The sequence below is a fragment of the Rosa chinensis genome, chromosome 5, assembly GCF_002994745.2.
Source record: "Rosa chinensis cultivar Old Blush chromosome 5, RchiOBHm-V2, whole genome shotgun sequence".
In the NCBI taxonomy this organism is placed as follows: Eukaryota; Viridiplantae; Streptophyta; class Magnoliopsida; order Rosales; family Rosaceae; genus Rosa; species Rosa chinensis.
This window is the reverse complement of record NC_037092.1, coordinates 23,175,679-23,194,060: the sequence shown is the minus strand read 5'-3', so window position 1 is coordinate 23,194,060 and position 18,382 is coordinate 23,175,679. Positions and strand designations below refer to the sequence as shown.

At 39.0% G+C, this 18,382-nt stretch overlaps 5 protein-coding genes across 5 annotated transcripts; 3 read left to right on the top strand and 2 right to left on the bottom strand.

Moving 5' to 3' along the window:
- The first annotated feature begins 3,512 nt into the window (after positions 1-3,512).
- Positions 3,513-6,263, top strand: LOC112167837 (protein trichome birefringence-like 42). Its single transcript, XM_024304922.2, is given in 5 exon segments — positions 3,513-3,918; positions 4,997-5,178; positions 5,280-5,455; positions 5,701-5,859; positions 5,969-6,263. Coding segments are annotated over 5 exon segments (1,218 nt in total).
- Positions 6,264-6,855: 592 nt separating this feature from the next.
- LOC112203459 (kunitz type trypsin inhibitor 104-like) lies at positions 6,856-7,416 on the bottom strand. Its single transcript, XM_024344429.1, has one exon. It carries the CDS (start codon positions 7,414-7,416, stop codon positions 6,856-6,858), a length of 561 nt encoding a protein of 186 aa, XP_024200197.1.
- A 318-nt stretch (positions 7,417-7,734) lies between these two features.
- LOC112168237 (50S ribosomal protein L13, chloroplastic) lies at positions 7,735-10,569 on the bottom strand. Its single transcript, XM_024305360.2, has 4 exons — positions 10,169-10,569; positions 9,542-9,727; positions 8,583-8,753; positions 7,735-8,141 (listed from the first exon to the last, which is right to left on the bottom strand). The coding sequence occupies exons 1-4, from the start codon at positions 10,475-10,477 to the stop codon at positions 8,025-8,027; spliced, it is 783 nt and encodes a 260-aa protein (XP_024161128.1). The 5' UTR covers positions 10,478-10,569; the 3' UTR covers positions 7,735-8,024.
- A 1,889-nt stretch (positions 10,570-12,458) lies between these two features.
- Positions 12,459-16,228, top strand: LOC112167532 (protein VTE6, chloroplastic). The gene is made up of 5 exons (XM_024304560.2): positions 12,459-12,944; positions 13,365-13,618; positions 14,694-14,817; positions 14,915-15,019; positions 15,707-16,228. Exons 1-5 carry the CDS (start codon positions 12,558-12,560, stop codon positions 15,800-15,802), a joined length of 966 nt encoding a protein of 321 aa, XP_024160328.1. The 5' UTR covers positions 12,459-12,557; the 3' UTR covers positions 15,803-16,228.
- Positions 16,229-16,997: 769 nt separating this feature from the next.
- Positions 16,998-18,242, top strand: LOC112165568 (protein ROOT INITIATION DEFECTIVE 3). Its single transcript, XM_024302125.2, has one exon. It carries the CDS (start codon positions 16,998-17,000, stop codon positions 18,240-18,242), a length of 1,245 nt encoding a protein of 414 aa, XP_024157893.1.
- Positions 18,243-18,382: the final 140 nt, after the last annotated feature.

Here is an 18,382-nt window from a genome sequence, read left to right as displayed (position 1 = left end):
TGACAGACCCGTAACTAGTTCGGTTTTTAGGGAGGAGAGTGGGGAGTTCTTGTCCACCACCGGTCATTCCCATATATATTATGTAATCTTAGTTATTTTCAATAAAGGATTCTTATTCTCAAAAAAAAAAAAAAAAGATTAATTCCACTAATTAGAATTTGACCAATTATTATGTGTTCCACAATGACCATGTGGTAAGATCATGAGGTGGCCGGACCAATAAGATTACTTGGTGAAAAAAAAAATTATATTAGGGAGGTCAAAAATAAAAACTTTTTTCATATGGACCAATCACATTAATCTAGACCCATATAATAATGTTTTAGTTTTAATAATATTTTAATCACCCCAATTAGTATTTTTGTTGTGTTAAGTCCTTGGAGCTAGTTCAAGACTGTAAGTGGGGAGGAAGGGTTAGGATCTCCTCCACCACAATTAAAAAATAGGGGAAATGATCATTTACCCAATTTCAGCTTAAAAATTGCCCACTTGCTCCACTAACAGTTTTTTAACCCCATTTACCCAAAACACTCTAAGAAATTATTTCCCTAATACCCAATTAATTCTTTTTTTATTCTTTTTATTTATTTTTGAGACTTTTTTGCCCTCTCATTCTTTCTCACTTAGAGAGAAAAGTCATCATCCACCTTGCTGTGCTCCGGTGACCAGTGGCTGGCCGCGGACTCGGGCGACTGGTGACCGGAATCCGACGACCGGAATCCGGCGATCGATCATCGGAATCCGGAATCCGGCTACCGGACTGGTGACTGGTAACCATATTATTGCCCCCCCCCAATAATCATATTATTGCCCCACAATAACAAGTTTATTAGGGATCAATAATTAGTGAAAAATGAAGATGTTTTTAATTTTGAAAGTTTTAGTAGGTTTATCCAAATAAATAATCTTATTATTGCCCCCCAATAATCTTATTATTATCTTCCAATAATCATTTTTTCGCCCCCAATAATTTTATTATTGCCCAACCAAATCATAATAAACAAATCAATCACTACTAGCAACATCCCATATTGAAGTCGGCCAATTTTGCCCTCTATTTGTCACTTCTTCTGTTTCAGAGAGATAGAAACAGAAGAAGACTAGAGTTTCTCATTCTTAAATAAAAAAAATAAAAAATAAAAAAAATCTGAATCATCATCATCATCATGGCCGTGGCGACAATGGGAGCAGCATTCCAAAAATCTGCGATCAAGCCGCCCAAGCGATGGAGAAGAACTAAATACCTGGTTCGTTGAAATACGGCTCTTGTTCAAAACGAGCGCCTGGATCGAGACCAGAACCTAGAGGACGGTGAACTGAGCCGGGTCCGACTTCTCCCTCTTCTTTTCGGTCCAGGTGTTGAGCAGGCTCACGCAGACGTACTCGCTCGTAAAGATTCGGGTTGACCCGTAACCCGTAGGAGCGGTAATGCACATTGGACGGCCGGGTCGGGGTAGTCTGACGGGAAGTTGATATCGAAGAAGAAGAGCGCGTCGTGGTAGTGAGTCCTGGTGGCGCCGACGATGATTGATCTGAGAATCCGCCACTCCTTCGTGATTAACTTGTGGACGGATCCGTCGGATCTCTTTCCTCGTCGGAAAGAGATCGGAGAGGGGAGGGCAGGTGGGAAGAGAGAGAGAGAGAGAGAGAGAGAGAGAGAGAGAGAGAGAGAGAGAGAGAGAGAGAGAGAGAGAGAGAGAGAGAGAGAGAGAGAGAGAGAGAGAGAGAGAGTCTGAGAGAGAGTCTGATAGGAGGTGAGAGAGAGAAGTTTGTACTTTATTAATTAGATTGGGGGTAAAAATGTCACTTGCATTTAAATTGGGTAAATGGGAGTAAAAAACTCTTAGTGGAGTAAGTGGGCAATTTTTAGGCTAAAATTGGGTCAGTGGTCACGACCCCTAAAAAATAATACAAAAAAATATATTTGAAATTGTAAAATTTTTATCTCCAACAAAATATTAGGAAAATATTATAATTTTTTTTTTTTGGACAGAGTAATAGAGATTTCATTTAATCCCAAAACCAAAACGGCACATACAAATAAGCCCTATATGCTTGTACCCTAAATCAGTGGTCAAGCAGTTAATGGAATACGGGTACCATCCACTAGTACAATGAAGCTCACTTATATTCAAGAGCCTACACAACTACAAATCTCAGCTTATACTAAGAAAACTATCTTGAATCTCCCTTCGTCAATGCACTTAATTGTGGTACTCCAGGAGATTCATTAACTTGGTGTAAAAAGAAACCATAATCGTGCAGACTTATGCTGACTAAGCCTAGCCAGCCTTTCTTGGGCCAAAGCCCACTATCTGCCCAAAAATAGGGAGTTATTGGAAAAGTAAAAACATAAACCATAAAGCAATAGTTGAGCCCAAAAGAAAAGCCAGCCCAAGGTCCAAAAGGAACAGCCCATCTCAGGCCCAGACACCACCTCCTCTGCTAGGGCAGACGCTGCACAGCTGCAAACACGACCACCACCCCTGCCACAACCGCCACCACCCGTCCAAGCATACCCCATCGTTTTGCCACCTCGACGACGCTCCAAGAAATCCGAACGAGACCCGGCGTACCGAACACAAACCCAAATCCCACCAGATGTGGATCCTCAGCACCCCAAGCTGTCGATCTCCCCCTTCACGCCGCCGCCGTATGGGACCTGTGCCGCGACCTCCATAGCCTCAGAGCTGCAATCTAGAATCCGACACCCACCTCCTACCGGGAAACCCCAATCCCGATAATCCCAGAGAAACTCAAGCTTGCAAGAGTCACTCAGCTCCATTGACAAACTCAATACTCCCCGCCCGGCTGCACTCACCGCATTCCGACGAGACCAAAGGCCCCGCTTGGTGCGGGAGCCGCCGGACGAGACTAAGATGAAGGGAATGAAACCCTAGGTTGGAAGAAGACGACAGTTGCTCGAGAGAACTCTTTGTTCTAAAGTAAAAATCTGGAATTTGGAAAATATTATAAGTTCGTTACTCTCCACTCCAATGAAAGAAAAATAATTAAAATTTGATTACCATAGAGTGAGCTAGGGTAATAAATCATTGGTGGGTAATAAAATGTTATCTACTTTAAAATCCTTCGTCAGCAAATATTAATTTTTTTATTTTATATATTAATCATTCAAGTTAAGTTATTGTTAGTTCAAGATATTTGTTTTTTAAAAAAATTATCATTCAAGATATACAGTGAGCAATCATATCACCAATAATGCGTCGAATTTGATCAAAACATTAGAATTAGATTTGTTGATATATGTAATTTACCTCAATAGAATTGGAAGTGAGCAGATATAATGATCATTAATTATGATACGTATAACATTAGTAATTAGTTACATTTACCAGAATTTGACCTGAAATGTAGAGTGCATGTAGTGAGTGAGGAGTCCAGGAGACGTATAAGATGAGAATTTTGCTAATCTAGTTTTGGATTTGAATTATTAATTTCTGCCAACAGAAAAGACGGAAGAGCCGGGGGAGAAAATAATAAATTAATGGCAAATGGCGTTTCCTCATAAAGGAGCACACATGATGCACCAAACTAATTCCCTATTCAGTTTCAGTTTTGCCAATTCCAGCAGGCAGCAGTTCACAGAATCTGAAATGGCATTCTCGTGCTTTCACCTTCTTCCGCTAGTACTACTGCCATTGACACTAAACCAAGTAGTGAATGGGAATCCAGTTTTTGATGATGGAGATCCAGTTCTCGATTATGCAGAACGAGCTGGAGTACTGATGAAGCAGCAGTCATCACATGGCTGCAATTTTTTTCAAGGGAGTTGGGTTGCTGACGATGAATACCCACTTTACAATGCTTCAAGCTGTCCATTCATTGGATTCAATTGCATAAAGAATGGTAGACCTGATAAACAGTACTTCAAGTATAGATGGAAGCCTACTGGTTGTGACTAGGGCTGTCAATTCCGACACGACCCGATAACACGACTCGAAACCCGCACGAAATAAAGCGGGTTGAACCCGCACGATTAAAAAGCGGGTCAGCCACGGGTCAACCCGCCATGACCCATTTAATAAATGGGTCGGCCACGGGTCAACCCGCCAACACGAAGTGAACCCGTATAACCCTATTATGCTATATTTTATCCTGAAATTTTAGACGTTGGGAGTATTTGATCATAGAATTAGACAATTTGAAATATTTTTCTTTATAATTATTGGATTTAATTATTTATGAATTATATATAATTATTTATATTCTTCGTCTTGTGGAGTTTTTAGCAAATTTAATCAATTTATGCATTTTTTTAGTTAAATTGGTCGCATTGTTAACCCTTAAATGAGTCATTTTGTCAAACACAACACAACCTATTTATTAAATGGGTTAAGCGGGTTGGAAACGGGTAACCCGTTTAATAAATGGGTTGGGTTTGGGTTTAAATTTTTGACACGATTATTAAATGGGTTGGGTTTGGGTTTGTATCTTGCAACACGATAAATACCTTGACCCGACACGAACCCAACCCGACACGACCCATTGACAGCCCTAGTTGTGACCTTCCAAGGTAATAATCTCTCTCTCCCGCATTTTCCGAATTTTAGTTTTGAACTTTTGATACCCAAATAATTATTGAAAATAATTGTAAACAAATCAAGCTGGAATTCTAGTTTTTTTATTTTTTACCGTTTGTGTTGGGAGAAAGTCTTGAGTAGAGCGTGGTTGTGCTAATTCACCAACCATTTTATCTTTGGTCCAAATTCAATTTTTATTTTCAATAATAAGAGGGGTCAAAGAACACATGTCCTAACTATAGTCTAAATCTTTTCTATAAATAGAGTTTCAATCCTCATTTGCTTACAAATTTAAATTTTAAGAAGAATGTCCCGTTTCATTCAACTAATGTGTATGTCTTCTAATGGATTCACTTCTTTTACACAAGGGTCTAATTTTCACTTTAAATTTCTTCTTTTCTTTAAGTAAACATGTTCATTCAACTTTGATCACATCCTAACATCTTATATGTTAAACTGGCAAAGATTCAATGGCCTGGATTTCATGGAAAGATACAGAGGGAAAAATATCATGTTTGTGGGAGACTCCCTAAGTAACAATATGTGGCAGTCCCTTACATGCATGCTACATGTTGCAGCCCCAAACTCCAATTACACCTTAACCCAAGCAGGGTTGCTTTCCACATTTTACCTCACGGTAAAAGGACTCTACAATTTTGAAATCCAGATCAATTTTTGTTCTCAATTTCATTCTATAGTTCCTTTGATTAAATGAAGTTTCTGTTTTGTTGTTAATAGGAATATGCACTGTCGGTTATGTTTTTGAAAAATGGGTTCATAGTGGACTTGGCTTATGAAAAAATAGGCAAAGTCCTAAAACTTGACTCCATCAGCACCGGCAACCTATGGAAAGGATTAGACATGTTGATCTTCACCACATATCACTGGTGGACTCATTCCGGCCATTCTCAGACGTACGGATCGATTCTATATGTTTTTATTTTAAATATATAAATAAAACTATGAGATGTTATATTAATATATTATTAATTTATCATTTTTATATCGCAATAAGAGTTTTTCTTGTATTTCAAAAAAAAAAAAAAACGGTTTCTCTTCTTAATACTTGAGATTGATTTTCCGCCCTACCGATTAATGAATTGATTTTCAGTTTCTGTTTTTCGTTTTCTTTCTTGATCAAGTTAATGTTCTGTTTCAGATGGGACTACTTTCAAGTGGGACAAAAGATGGTGAAAGAAATGGATCACATGGAGGCGTACAAGATTGCATTAACAACTTGGGCTAATTGGGTTGATTCCAACATTGATTTTTCAAAGACCAAAGTCTTTTTTCAAGGGGTTGCTGCAGTTCATATTGAGTAAGTTTCAGTGTCTCATGAATTGTTTTTACTGTACATATACAAAGACAACAAAGCTTTGCTACAGATTCACTGAAAATACTTATTCATATCCTACAATATTGTTTAGTGGAAAGGAATGGAAGGAACCAAAAGCAAGAAGTTGCAGAGGACAAACCCAACCACTGCTGGGAACTAGTTATCCAGGCCCAACTCATCCAGGAGAAGCAATTGTGAAGAGTGTATTGAGTACAGTGGCAAATCCAATCTACTTGCTTGACATTACATTGCTCACACAGCTAAGAAAAGATGGGCACCCTTCAATTTATGCCGGCCTTGGTCCCAAATTTGTGGACTGCAGTCACTGGTGTCTTCCTGGTGCTCCTGATGCTTGGAATGAACTTCTATAAGCAGCTTTGCTCTAGAAATTTTGCAAGTTTTTAGTCGTATTTTTGTTCCGTACAGCAGAAATGCGAAAGTACTTCTAGAATGAAAAGACAGATACAATGTAGCTTAGATTGCTGTCTAGCAGTTAAGAATTTAACATTACACCTGAAGTCCTAGTTTGGATTTTCCTTCCGAATACTAATGCTAGCATATTGAACCAGGGTAGAAAGTTTCATGTTGGATAAATTTTTTTTTTCGAATTCTGCTATTTAATGGAAAACTTCAGACATTCCGTGTAGCGTTCTTTGCAGATTCCTGTGGAAGTTACGCTAGAGACGGAAAAACAACTCAGCACTTACCCGCCGGGCACCATCAATCTCTCATTTTCTCCATCTGGTTAGGCTAAAAGGAAGTTGATGGTTGTGAATACACAATAGGTATTCAAATGGTAATAATGCCATCATAGTTAGGCCAAGTACCTTTGTTTCATGCTCAATGACAAGTCTTATTATTTCATTTCTTTATCCCAAACTACAATCACAACTTTGCGATCATATCAGTTACAGTAAATTTATTTTACTTCTTTTCTGAATATACATAATACTCATGAAGTCATGATCTCGATCATCCTTAAGCCCTCTCAAACACAACCGGAAGCGCAGAACCATTCAAAGCCAAGAACCTCTTCCCTCCATTCGAATCTAAAGAACCAATATTTCCACAATCAGCGAATGTACAATTAGGACACATATCGGTGGGACACCATCTCAGAATGTAGCTTTTACCATCCACCTCCGGCTGTGATCTAGTAATCCTAAAGTATTTACCATTTGGCAGTTTTCCTCTTGCAGGTTCTTGCATAGCAATTAATTTCCCTTGGTCCTCTGGGTTAGCTTTTTCAATCGACCATGAATTTAACCACCTGCAATGTGTAGAGACACGGGATATAATCATTTGATCCCTACTCTCCCTCACCACTGTTTCTCCGTCGAAAAATGGCTTGAACTGAAAAGGCCAGCCCGAGACATTTCCTTGGCCAACGTAGAGTGGACATAAATATGGCTCCCGGTTTATTAGAGTTAAAGCACCACCTTTGTAAGTACTGGCGGGTTTGATGTAGTAATCTATGCCGGATTTAAGTGCCTTCCCAGACGTATCGAGCACCGGAGATGTGTGGTTTATGGTTGCCATGGCCATGAATATGCTGCCGATCATGCTCAGGCTTCCAATTAAGTTCTTCAGGGACATCATCATTTTCAGACAAGAAATTAAGCTGTAAAGAAAAATAACATATATCTCTGTGGCTAAGCTCTCCCAGGCAATGTATTTATAGGATCCTCTCTAGGATCCTCTCCTTCCTTTTCTCTTCAAAAGCAATTTTGTTTAAACAAAATCCAAACGAGCACCTTTTTTCATTACTCAAAATCTTTAAAGTGACACCTTTCTTCCCTTTGCAAGGACATTGTGATTCTCTTGCAACAAGGTTTAATGTAATATAGCCTCCATTACTTTCCCAAATTAATAAATCTTGTGGCATTGATTCCAGATTCGAGTACAATTTCCGAATTTCATCAAAAGCAAATGAAACCTACACAAGCTTCAAACCAAATTGGAATGAAATAAGTAAGACTTGTATCAAAGCCATCTACAACTAAATTACAAACATGAACAGCCCGGATCTAAAAACGATTTGATGTGCGGAACTCAGTACCCCATAAACCAAAAGGTGAAGGTAATGATGATCATGGGTTAAAAGACAGAATGCTCCTGCATCTAGGTGTGGAGTGCAGCTTCAAAATCTATCTTCGTATCTGTATTCTCTTGTCCCTTATAGGCAGATCCAATGGCTTCTGGGCTTCATGTGGGTGGTCTGGGCCCTTGTAAACCTTCAGGTGGTTGAAAAGTGCCCTACCAAGCTGCACAAGAGAATAATACTTGTGAGCTGCAGCACTAATAATAAAAGAAAACAAAAACACTCCTGGATCGTATATAGTTCTCCTATGACCATGACCTTGAAATGCTGGTAAGGGCAACAGTACATGGCCACAATAGATGAAAAGTGTACTCAATTACTGAAAACAAGAATGAGTAATTTGATTAAACAGCACACTGGACCATAGAGCCCCCGACTACCCAATATCAGTCGTGCACACAATACTAAATGAAACAGCAAAAGAACTTTGAAGTGAAAGCCAAGTGCACAACTACTGTTGCAGAGAATTTAACTAACAAGTCCGGTAGTTGCAAGTTACATCTAATCAACCCCCTATCTAGCAATGCAATTATATATGTAAAGTGAGGGGGGAATCTTTGTGTCAGCGGATGCATATAGGATATGTTAGAGCTAAAGCACTCACCCTCCCCTTTGGAAGCATTCCACGAACAGCATGTTCAACAATTCTCTCTGGTATTCTCTGCTGTAACTGGTCAAATGTTTCCACTGTCATACCACCTGGTCGTCCAGAATGCCTTCTATAGAGCTTTTGGTTTCTTTTCTTGCCAGATACAGCAACCTTTTCTGCATTTACCTAAAATGTTTGAAAACAAATCGGAGCACTATCATTCACCTTACTAGAAAAGTAATTTGCAAGTTAAACCAGAGAAAATATGAAAACCAGAAAAGTTTAGCGAATGCCAGAACCCTGACAACCATAGAGACCCACATTAAAAAAACTGAAACCAAAAACATGATCTGCCTGAAATGACCGCTTGAGCAGAGGCATTTCGAGCCTGACTCGCATTTTATACATAAGTGTATACAATACATGTAATGAAACAAAGAAATCATAAAGTTTTCAAGGTTATGTTAACTACCCAGACTACTCACCAAATACAACAGAAGCATTTCTATAGATTATAGAATAAACCCCTCTTTTTAAAGTGAATGACTTGATGCTAATTTCGGAAACTAATTTTTTTTTTTTCAATTAATGGATGGAAAAAAAAAAAATCAGAGTCTATACTTATCACATTTACTAAGCTTTCAACCAGACTAGCTAAATGGCAACAATATATAATTCCAAGGACCCGTAATTTCTTTGTCCAATCCCTGGTTACCCTTCATTCAAATTAAAGTTAGAGACATAAAGATAACATCAAACTACAATGACTAACGCATCTGCAAACTACACTCCAAAATATGGAAGCAACTGACTTCCAAACTAAAGAGCATTGTCACTCATAAACTTTTACCCCTCCCAAACAACCAAAAATCTCAAACAATCGCTCTTCATCAGATACCATCAAAGGGAGCATAATCTACATCTAGACCAATGCTAATGAAGAAAATGGATGTGCATGTATACCATCTACATACCACAATGACAAATGCCCCCATGTCAACACTGGGTGTATAGGTTGCCAGATTTTTGCCGCGGATGTAAATGGCGATTGTGGATGCTAGTCTTCCAAGAATCTTGTCTGTGGCATCAACAATATACCATGGTTTCTCAGTATTCACATGATCTGCAGCTTTTGGGTACCATGTCTTATTCCAAATATCCTTAACAAAGAAAGAGAAAACCAATTCAACACTTCACTTAAACCCAATCAAGCAAGATAACCGAATCAAAACCAAAGCGCAAATCTACTTCACTTCTAGAGACCCTATCAACAGTGTTGGATAAAAACCCTATGCATATTCAATAACACTAAAAATCATGCTTCCCTGCATATAAACTGAACCAATTGTTCTATAAGACTAACCCATTTGCTCAAATTTCTCACATTGGACAGTTACAAACTTACTCATTACAATTAAGTTGAGCAAAAATCACAGGTCTTGCACACACCCATTACTCAAATTGAGTTCTTTCTTCAGTTTTGCTATCTGGGTCCTCATTTCTACCTCAAAACTCTTATGAACATTGAAAAAGGCACTATCTTTTTGCTACTATAGAAATGTACATTGAGAAAACAGAGTGTTTAGTTTGTGGGTACATACAATGCCTTCGACTTCGTCCTCCTCCCACATCCAGCGTTCATCCAAGGGCACGCGGGTAATTTCCTTTGTGCTGTGAACCTCAAAGCTCCGTCTCGAACTGCCTTCACTGCTAAAAGTAAGAGAGCTTGTGGTGGGAATCCAAAGCTTTTGGGATTGGGCCGCAGAGAGCCCAATGAAGGGGGTTTTGTTAGCGGTCTTTGAAGAAGAAGGAGAGGAAGATGGAAAAGGGGGTTTGGTTGAAGAGGAACAAGTAGAGGAGGATGAGAAGATGAAGGAAGAGGATGAAGCTGAGAGTGAAAATACAGCCATTTTTGTATCTCAGTCTCACTCTGGAAGCCAGGGCCTGGCCTTTGTTGATAAAGAGGATAAGATGGCCTAAAACTTTGGGTATGAACACTGCTCGGAACGCAGCGTTTGGCTCCTTTTTCCTTTGTCCTTTCCATTTTTGACCTATAAATGACCAAAATGTTAGTGGTTCAAGTGGTAAGGAGCTTGTTCCCGCAAGGTCTCGAGTTTGAGCCTTGTGAATGGAGTAGCCAGTATTGGGAGAGTTTCCCCCCTAAATGGGGTCCGACCCGGCTCGAGAGAGATTAGTTCTTACCTACGGGTGGGAGATACCTTGGTTTAATAAAAAAAAAAAAAAAATTATACAATATATGTTTGGATTGTAAAATTATAATTTGAGGTAGACCGGTTTGATATAGAGGTAAACTAATTTAAAATCAAGTTAAGTTGGTCTATTACTTCTGTGTCAAATCAGTATACTTGATGTATCAATACATTTAATGTATCCTAAATTTTTTTTTTTTGAAAGTGTAAAAATAGAAATATTGTTAATCACAAAATAGATGAATGAGGATGAATCTAAGAATTATTTATTTATCGATAACTATTTATATAGAATTGAATTTTGGAATTAATTGGTTGATATGAAAACTTGAAACTAAGGCTTGCTCTTGTTTGTCTGGGACATCAACACCGTGAAAGACCAACCGAGGCTCTTGAGAAAGTAGTTGTGATCGAGAAGCAAGCTAGTACCAAAAAGCTGGTAAGCCTTCCTTCACCTCCGAAAAGGCTGTCAACTTTAGAAATTCCAAGCTAAGCCACCACTAGGAAGAACAAAACGTGAGCAACAGATCATCTTTGGCCTCACTACACTAACTTCATTCTTAGGGAAAATAATACTCATGTATTCATTCAGTTTCACTATGCCAATCCCATGACAAAACAAACATCAAAAGTTAAGTCCCCGCAACAATAAACTGATGCCTACTTAGCCTAAAATGTGGTACAGAGTTCCAACAAGTAATCTCCATTCTAAAACTCACTACTTATTCAAAGCATTAAAACAGAAAAAGAGAAAATCTTGCCTTTGGCTCTTTTTCCTTTATCCTTGCCTTTTTTGACATATAAATGACAAATGGTATGGAAAAGAAGAATTGTACAATATATGTTTGGATTGTAAAACTATAATTCGAGGTATACTGGCTCGATATAGAGGTAAACTAATTCGAAATCAAGTCAAGTTGATCTACTAATGTACCTCAGTTTACTTCTGTGTTGAATCTAGTATACTTGATGTATCGATACATTTAATGTATCCTAAAACTTTCTTTGTGAAAGTGAAAAAGATAGTTATATTGTTAATCACAAAATAGATGAATGAAGGGGTGAATCTAAGAATTATTTATTTATTGATAACTATTTATATAGAATTGAATTTCGGAATTAATTGGTTGACATGAAAATTTGAAACTAAGGCTTGCTCTTGTTTGTCTGGGACATCAACACCGTGAAAGACCAACCATGGCTCTTGAGAAAATTGTTGTGATCAAGAAGCCAAGCTAGTACCAAATCACTTCCCAGAAAAGGTTGTCAACTTCAGAAATCCCAAGCTAAGCCACCACTAGGATGAACAAAACGTGAGCAACACATCATCTTTGGCCTCACTACACTAACTTCATTCTTATGGAAAAGAATACTCAATGTATTCATACAGTTTCACTATGCCAATCCCATGACAAAACAAACATCAAAAGTTAAGTTCCCGCGACAATAAACTGATGCCTACTTGGCCTAAAACGTGGTACAGAGTTCCAACAAGTAATCTCCATTCTAAAACTCACTACTTACTTATTCAAAGCATTAAAACAAAAAAGAGAAAATCTTACCCTAGTTGATATTACATGACACAATAACTAAACTAGAACATTTGCCAAGGACTGAAACATAGAGTGGTACATCTACACTATGGCTCTGTTTCATGTTAATTGCCATCCACCTCTAAAATCCAACCTCAACCAACAATTTTGGGTCAAGAGTCCAGAGTCCACCCCAAATAAACATTGCATATTCTTTGGCTTCACACACACTCAAACCTCAAAACCAAATGGCATTGTCAACACTCTTGCACATCAAACCACCTCCTCCGTTTCCTTCACTAAAATCCCACCGCTCCTTCTTCCCAATTCTCCCCCCACCAATCCCAATCCCAATCCAAAACCCTAAACCCATCAAACACTTCACTATGCAGAGGCCTCATGCATCCACCACTGTGCACAGTGCTGTCTCCGGCGCCTTCACCCTGATCCGATCCTCGCCCGCCACGTGGCAGTCGGCAATCCTCAGCAACCTCCTGATCTTCGTTCTGGGCTCTCCGATTTTGGTTTCTGGGCTCTCTCTTACCGGCATTGCTGCTGCGTTTTTGCTCGGAACTCTCACTTGGCGCGCTTTTGGGCCATCTGGGTTTCTCTTGGTGGCAACCTACTTCATCATTGTGAGTGGATTTAATATTGGGTTTTCATTTTCTTTTTCTGGGTAGTAATTGGTTATTCTCTTAGTTAAAAAGGTACAAAAGACTAAATTTTTCTCAGGTAATTCTTTTCCTAGTTTGATAATCGTATTAAAGTTTGCTTCTTTGTTTAAGGAAATTTGAATTGTGCTCGAAGTTCTGTAGTGTGTGCAGAAATTAAAGAGCTGAACTTTCACAGTCATAGTTGATAATTTGATTCAGTTTAAGATTTGATTTCATGAAATTGTAACTGTGTAACTTTAACAATTCCATGCTTTTTGGCTCATTTAGTTATTAAGTTGCAGCTAAATATAAGTCGGATAATATTTAATCAATATGTAAATTTGTTTACTGGTTGCCTGTAGTGTCTTGTAGTGCTGAACTGGTATATAACTATTTTGTCAGGGCACGGCGGTGACAAAGGTGAGAATGGCACAAAAGGAGGCTGAGGGGGTAGCTGAGAAGAGAAAAGGAAGGAGAGGCCCAGGCAGCGTTATTGGATCCAGTGCTGCTGGTTGCATTTGCGCTTTTCTCACGATATTTCTAGTAGGAGGAAAGGCATATTCCCGGCTGTGGCAACTAGGGTTTGTTGCCAGTTTCTGTACTAAGTTGAGTGATACTGTCTCCAGTGAGGTGGGAAAGGCATATGGGAAAACAACGTAAGTTTCTGCATTTGGTTTGAACTGGGCTGTTCAAGTTAATGTTGTTAGAACCCGTATTATCTCCTTCTTAGTCACCAAGTTGAAAGTTGGGGAAATGTTTTGAACTACTATTCTTCTCGTCTAACTTCAATATTAGCTTTTCAATGCTCAATAAAACTGTATTTAGTTAATAGGTTTCCCTCTAGACATTAGATGGATTATCCTGCCTTAGAAGTTTGTAGATAAATGGCTTATGATAGGCTATTTGTTTAGGGTAGTAGGAATACTTAGGCACATGGTTCACCCCTATATGGTATGAGATCTGAAACCCCTGATGGTCTATCTAGCTCTGTGCTGGAGTGTTTTGTCTCCTAAAGATTGTAGGGTTCGGCAGGAGACCCCAGTTTCAAGCCAGGGTCAGCAAAGTGGATTTGGGGATGTCTGGGTATCGAAAATGGATACTCTATTTGTTGAAAGTGTCAAATTGTAGTTTCATCTGTCTCCTTATCTTTTCTCTTTGGATTTTTTCCATTGTTGAGCTTTACGGGCTTTGATGATCTTCTATGTAGCCTTTAGTATTTTATTCTGTCAGTGATATAAATCATATAATTGATATGTAATGTTGCCTCTGATTCTGAAACTATGTATTTAATATTTTATCTAATCAGCACCAAACTGGAAGAAAAGTAGACATGGCTGGCAGATGCCAATACTGTGGTCTGACAGAATGTTATGCGGTGCAACATTGTATAGGTTGAAATAAGAAAAATGTGACTTACTGATCAATCCCTGAACCTTTTTAATGCATTTATCTGATGAAACTTGATAGCAGGAGTTCGAACTGAAACTAGTGTCAGCCTGTGGAATGATTGTATAGGCTGAGAGTACTTTGATACATAACTAGAGATGGGTCTGGGTGTTTTCTCATCCAGTGAGATCCTTTCAATTAGTAGAAGAATAGAAGCTAGCTGATACTATAAAGCCTTAATCATGCTATATTTCTAATGCAAAATATTGTACACTCTCCTTTTCTAATGCAAATTTGTCACTGAGTTTAAAATTCCAGTTTTTTCAATTGATGCTTCTTCACTAGGTACTTGGTAACAACATTGAAGGTAGTTCCAAGGGGAACAGAGGGAGCTGTGAGTCTCGAGGGAACCCTTGCTGGACTTTTGGCATCTGTTCTTCTTGCATTTGTTGGTTGTCTCATGGGTCAGGTGTTTACTTTGTACTCTGACCAATTTGTTTTTAGTAATATCTTTTTGTCTAACTTTTATCTTATTTTATAATGCTATTTGTACTCTTGGTCAACAGATAAATGGACCTGAAGCAATTATATGTGTAATAGCTTCCCAAATAGCAAATGTTGGTGAGAGCATTATAGGTGCTGCTCTTCAAGACAAGGAAGGATTTCGATGGGTAGGCAACCCTTTCAGTAATTTTATTTTTTTAGGGTACTTATCTGTATTATCTATGAAGTCAGTTTGGTATGATCGGGTCATGGATGTTGGCTTTCCTGTTAATCATCTTAAAAGAAAAGAGTAGCAAAAGCCAGCCCGAATCATGGGTTTTCTGAGCATGAATTGATGTTGAGTTTGGAGAGTGTGGGAATTTCTGTCCTCTTGAGATTGGCTTGATATTTGGGACGTATAAATTTGCATCCCATGCCAGCCTGGTCCTAGAATTGATGGTAGTCTGAGCATCTGAGGGTCGTATTTTTTGCTCTAGTGAAATTATAATTTGATGATACCATACCCCTATTCCTCTAAGTCTGTGAACAAAATTTTGTGATTTCTTTGTCAATGGTCTTTGGCTTAGTGGCATTTTTGACTCCTCTTAAGAGGATGGAGTGCCCCGAGGGTTACATGTGCTTGTGTAACTTACATCTCACATGAATTAAAGAATGACCGTGGTGAATCATGACCTTCTTAAACCCAAAACTGCAGCTGGTGTCAACATATTTTCCTTTATCGTTCTTACCTGACTAGAAAGGTTCTGGATGAGCTCTGTGTTTTAGTATGACCTGCTATTTTGTAGTGTTTCAGGTTTGTGCAATTTATTTCCTTCTCTGTGCTTCTTAACTTTGGCTCTACTTCTGTTTTGCAGCTCAACAATGATGCTGTGAATGTCATAAACATATCCATGGGCAGCATTTTTGCCGTCTTGATGCAGCAGGCATTACTCAAAAACTTATATATGTAAATTCATGAAGATGGAAGATGCTTCTCCTAGGTGCCACGCTAACACATATCAAGTAGGATGCATATAAAACCCCTGGTGACTGAAAACAGACCATTTTCCTCTACGAGGGAGACAGATTATGAGCATTGCTTCGTCTCTGAAGCATATGTGAAGTTCAAGTTCTTTTCCGCCTTCCAATTTCTGGTTTGACAACTGGTGAAGTCTAACTGGTGAAGTCTAATTGAGTCGTTGGGTAGTAAGCCCCTTAGAGTTGTAGATTACCTTTGGTGTTTATACAATGTACGTATAAGGATGAAGAAATGGCCATTTAAAGTTAGAAAGTTATTTAGAAAATGTCTTGGTTATTTTTACTATTTGTCATATACAACATGTATATTCCATGGAAATTTAATTTAACTGATAATAATTTGATTTTCCTTTGGCTCATGACCCTAATGTATCTTTCCAAATTTGCAAGAGAGCTTGTAATGTAGTGGCTCTCGAAAGATTGTAATGTCTCTTGCCAAATCTTTCATCAGAAACCAAAAGTGATCTCAGTCGAACCATGATATGCATTTATTGGCAGTGGTTAACGATCTCTTTGGTGTCTGTTGCAATTTCCTTTTGAAAAATGGGTTTTAAAAGTTAATAAAATCTGATCACGTTTGCATCTTCCTAATTTCTGTACGACATTTATCACGTTCCTATTTCAGCTTTCAAGATTCGATTTCACGCTCACATGCGTCGCGTGTTCTGGAGATGATTAATTTTCATTTTTTCCTTTTTTAAAAACATAAAGTCAATTCAAATTCGAATAAGTTCAGTCTCATTCTTTAAATTAACCGATGCACACCAAAAAGCAAAGAAACATTGACCTTAGGAGGATAAAAAATTTATGACTCAGTTATAATAACCACATCGGCCTTTCAACCATCTTCATCAGGGAATTGGGTGACTACTAGCAAAGTGCTCTCAAACCAATAGCAAAGCTCTTCCACTAGAACAAGGACTCACATCAAACATTCCCTAGTCCATACAGACCATACCATCCAATTCTTCCAACAGCTTAAAACACAAGAGGCCAAACCTTAATTATGAGCCCCTTGTTTTCAAGCCAAAAACCAACAGGAATCCTCTCCTTTATACATGCACTCCTCGCTGCCTTTACCTTCTAATACATGCTTTAGATTGTGACTCATATATCCCACCTGAAAATATGTCTTCTTCTTCCCCTGAAATTGTCCTCACCAGCTCTCCCGACGGCCCCATTGTTGCCTATGATGCTTCCTCAGGCACCATTGTAGCACAGTTCACTGGCAGCCGCTCGCCGCGTAGAGGCCTCACTGTTGTTGGAAAGGATTTTGGAAAGAAGTATATAGCTGCCTCACACATATCCCCAACCACGGCTTCTGGTTCAATCCACCTTTACAACTGGTGGTCTTCGACTGCATTTCACAACCTCCCTGTCCCCGAACCGGTTGCACCACTAGCTGCCTCATTTGATGGATTGTACCTCTTTGCTGGTGGCATATCAGGCAGTTTGCATACACTTTCAGTCCCATCAGGGAATGTGCTCAAATCACTGCCTGCACATAACAAGCCTGTAACCTGCCTTGGTGTCAATCATGATGAGTCTCTTTTGATCTCAGGCAGTGATGATGGAACCATTGCTATTGTCCCTATCTTTCAGCTTGTAGGGGACTCAGGATGCGAGAACGTTGAAGACTTGATATTGCATAAGTTTGCTGCTCATTCTGATTCTGTTACTGCCATTGTTTCTGGTACAGGATTATGCTACTCCCAGATTATATCATGCTCAACTGATTCCACATGTAAGTTCTGGAGTCTCCGGCGGGGGACTCACCTGCGTACGGTTGTGTTTCCGTGCACGATTTCTGGGATTGCATTGCACCCCACAGAGCCCGAGTTCTATGCTGCAGGGTCAGATGGATCGGTACACATAGGGTCCTTTATGATTGGAAGCAGAAAACTTGTGATCCAAGGCAATGAATTGATGACATTGCCTCATACACACAGCAGTGCAGTTGTATCTGTCGTGATGCTGAACGAGGGAAGGAACTTAGTTTCGGCTTCAGAAGATGGGAGTGTTTGGATTTGGGAAGTTGGTGTAGGTCAGGTGATTATGGCTCTTGGAAATGAGATGGCAAGCATTAGTGATTTGGTGTCAGCCACAGGCATAAGTTATAACAAAGGACATAGTTCTGACGTGGGTAAAAGTAGTGCCAAGGAATCTGCGAAGTGTGATGACATTGGGTTTTCTTGCGAGGAACTGATCATGAGTATGCCTGCAAGGCAAATGATAGAAATGGAGGATTTGTTGAAAGTGGCAGCAAAAGATAGGAGCAGAGCCATCGATACGCTAGAATCTGCTATTGCAATATATGAGAAGCTCTTGGAACTCATTCTCAAGGAAGCTAAGAAAGGCACTCAACAGCAGTAAATAGAGGTGAAAAGGAGAAAGATAACATGCAAGTTTTCATGCCAACTGTTATATCAGTCATATCACTCATATGCATGTAATAAGTCTGGAGTTACAAACACAGAGGTAGAATACCATGGTACATCTTGTTTTTCCTCTTT

Bases quoted from the DNA above. Each gene is read 5' to 3' on its own strand.
- LOC112203459 (XM_024344429.1), bottom strand. From the start codon at position 7,416: ATGGCAACCATAAACCACACATCTCCGGTGCTCGATACGTCTGGGAAG.
- LOC112168237 (XM_024305360.2), bottom strand. From the start codon at position 10,477: ATGGCTGTATTTTCACTCTCAGCTTCATCCTCTTCCTTCATCTTCTCA. The intron at 9,728-10,168 runs GTATGTACCCAC...TTCTTTGTTAAG, and splicing joins AGGACGAAGTCGAAGGCATT to GATATTTGGAATAAGACATG. The intron at 8,754-9,541 runs GTATGTAGATGG...CAAACATTTTAG, and splicing joins TGGGGGCATTTGTCATTGTG to GTAAATGCAGAAAAGGTTGC.
- LOC112167532 (XM_024304560.2), top strand. From the start codon at position 12,558: ATGGCATTGTCAACACTCTTGCACATCAAACCACCTCCTCCGTTTCCT. The intron at 13,619-14,693 runs GTAAGTTTCTGC...CTTCTTCACTAG, and splicing joins AAGGCATATGGGAAAACAAC to GTACTTGGTAACAACATTGA. The intron at 15,020-15,706 runs GTAGGCAACCCT...TCTGTTTTGCAG, and splicing joins ACAAGGAAGGATTTCGATGG to CTCAACAATGATGCTGTGAA.
- LOC112165568 (XM_024302125.2), top strand. From the start codon at position 16,998: ATGTCTTCTTCTTCCCCTGAAATTGTCCTCACCAGCTCTCCCGACGGC.